Source organism: Penaeus monodon, chromosome 24, assembly GCF_015228065.2.
Source record: "Penaeus monodon isolate SGIC_2016 chromosome 24, NSTDA_Pmon_1, whole genome shotgun sequence".
Classification (NCBI taxonomy): Eukaryota; Metazoa; Arthropoda; class Malacostraca; order Decapoda; family Penaeidae; genus Penaeus; species Penaeus monodon.
Window position 1 is genome coordinate 14027197 of NC_051409.1, and position 1384 is coordinate 14028580.

Sequence of the window (1384 nt, forward strand, 5' to 3'; positions counted from 1 at the left end):
AATGACTCCATGGTAGTTTCACAAGCTGAGTTACATATTAAATTTAAATAAAAGAAGTTGGATTAGAAAGAAAATTCAGAACAAATTATTTATAATTGTGTATAGTATAGAGAATACCTGTTACTAGCTAACAAGAATAAGTTAGAATGGAATAATCTCTTACAGGTAACAGTGTGTATCAGTTCCTTCAGAGGGGCCTTGAAATATTGCGGAAAGAATTCAACGAGCTTCGCACTGTCTCAGCTGACCACCTTATGTACATAAAAGAAGATCTGATTATACCTCATCACTACACATTTTATGATTTTATTGTCAATAAGGTAATGTTTTTTATTTCAAGTATCAAAAAATCAGTATATGGGTTTCTTGACAAAGGACATTTTATAATGGTTTTAACATAATTATTTCCTTTGAAGGCAAGAGGTAAAAGTGGACCATTGTTCCATTTCGATGTACGAGATGATGTTCGGTTGGTGAGTGATGCTTCTGTGGAAAAGGAGGAATCCCATGCAGGTGAGCAAAGCATTAGTTATTAGTACCTTTTGAAGAAGGAATGATTTTATCTGTTAAGCCTGAATCCTCTCAGGACATTCTTGCCATCACCTTCTAAATGTAAACCATTACAATTGCTTTATACACTTGACATTGTTTGCTACTTATAACTCATTCTCATCATCATATAACAGGCAAAGTGGTGATGCGTAGCTGGTATGAACGCAACAAACACATCTTCCCAGCTAGCAGGTGGGAACCCTATGACCCACAGAAGAACTATGAGAAATATACCATAAAGGACAAGAATAAGAAGAAGTGAAGGAATCCTGCCAAGCATTTTATAGTACAAATTAAACTCATTTATATTCACTACTGCCAGGGATACATTACGGGGTAAAGACACGCCAAGATACGTCCGGCTTACTACTATCAGCTCCACTAGTGACCAGTTTAGTGTATGTATGTATGTTGTACTGAGCTAAGGAATTTAGAAGCCAGAATGTGATGCAAATTGTGTTTTCTGTTTCTTACATAGTTTCAAAGATGGTGGTGGAAAAGCTAAAGATGTAAGAAATTCACATTGTATTCCAAAATCATGATATTCTATAAGAAGTGAAGATATATCATCTTTTTTTCATTATTTTTTCTGTCACTCAGAAGTATATGTTGTTTAAGAAATGACAAGATTTGTTTGGACCAATTGTGTATTCTTTATGAAAACAACCAGACAAGAGAATAAAAATATGATGGTTACTTGAGGTGACAAGAATTACCAGTGTATCCTAAACATTGGGCTTGTGCATGTATAAGGACATCGAATGAATGGTGTAAAAGTAAATGATAGTGAACTAGGTGGCTGATGAGTAATTTTGAAATTGATATAATCAAT

The 1384-nt window shown here is 34.3% G+C and overlaps 1 protein-coding gene across 1 annotated transcript in view; it reads left to right on the forward strand.

The window, feature by feature from the left end:
* The window catches only part of LOC119588606 (protein FAM50A-like), a gene marked incomplete in the record, with an annotated part of 10029 nt that overhangs the window by 8064 nt on the left and 581 nt on the right, over positions 1 to 1384 (forward strand). Inside the window, 3 exon segments of the mRNA XM_037937248.1 lie at positions 166 to 320; positions 417 to 513; positions 687 to 1384. Of these exon segments, the coding sequence (XP_037793176.1) occupies positions 166 to 320; positions 417 to 513; positions 687 to 814 (380 nt within the window).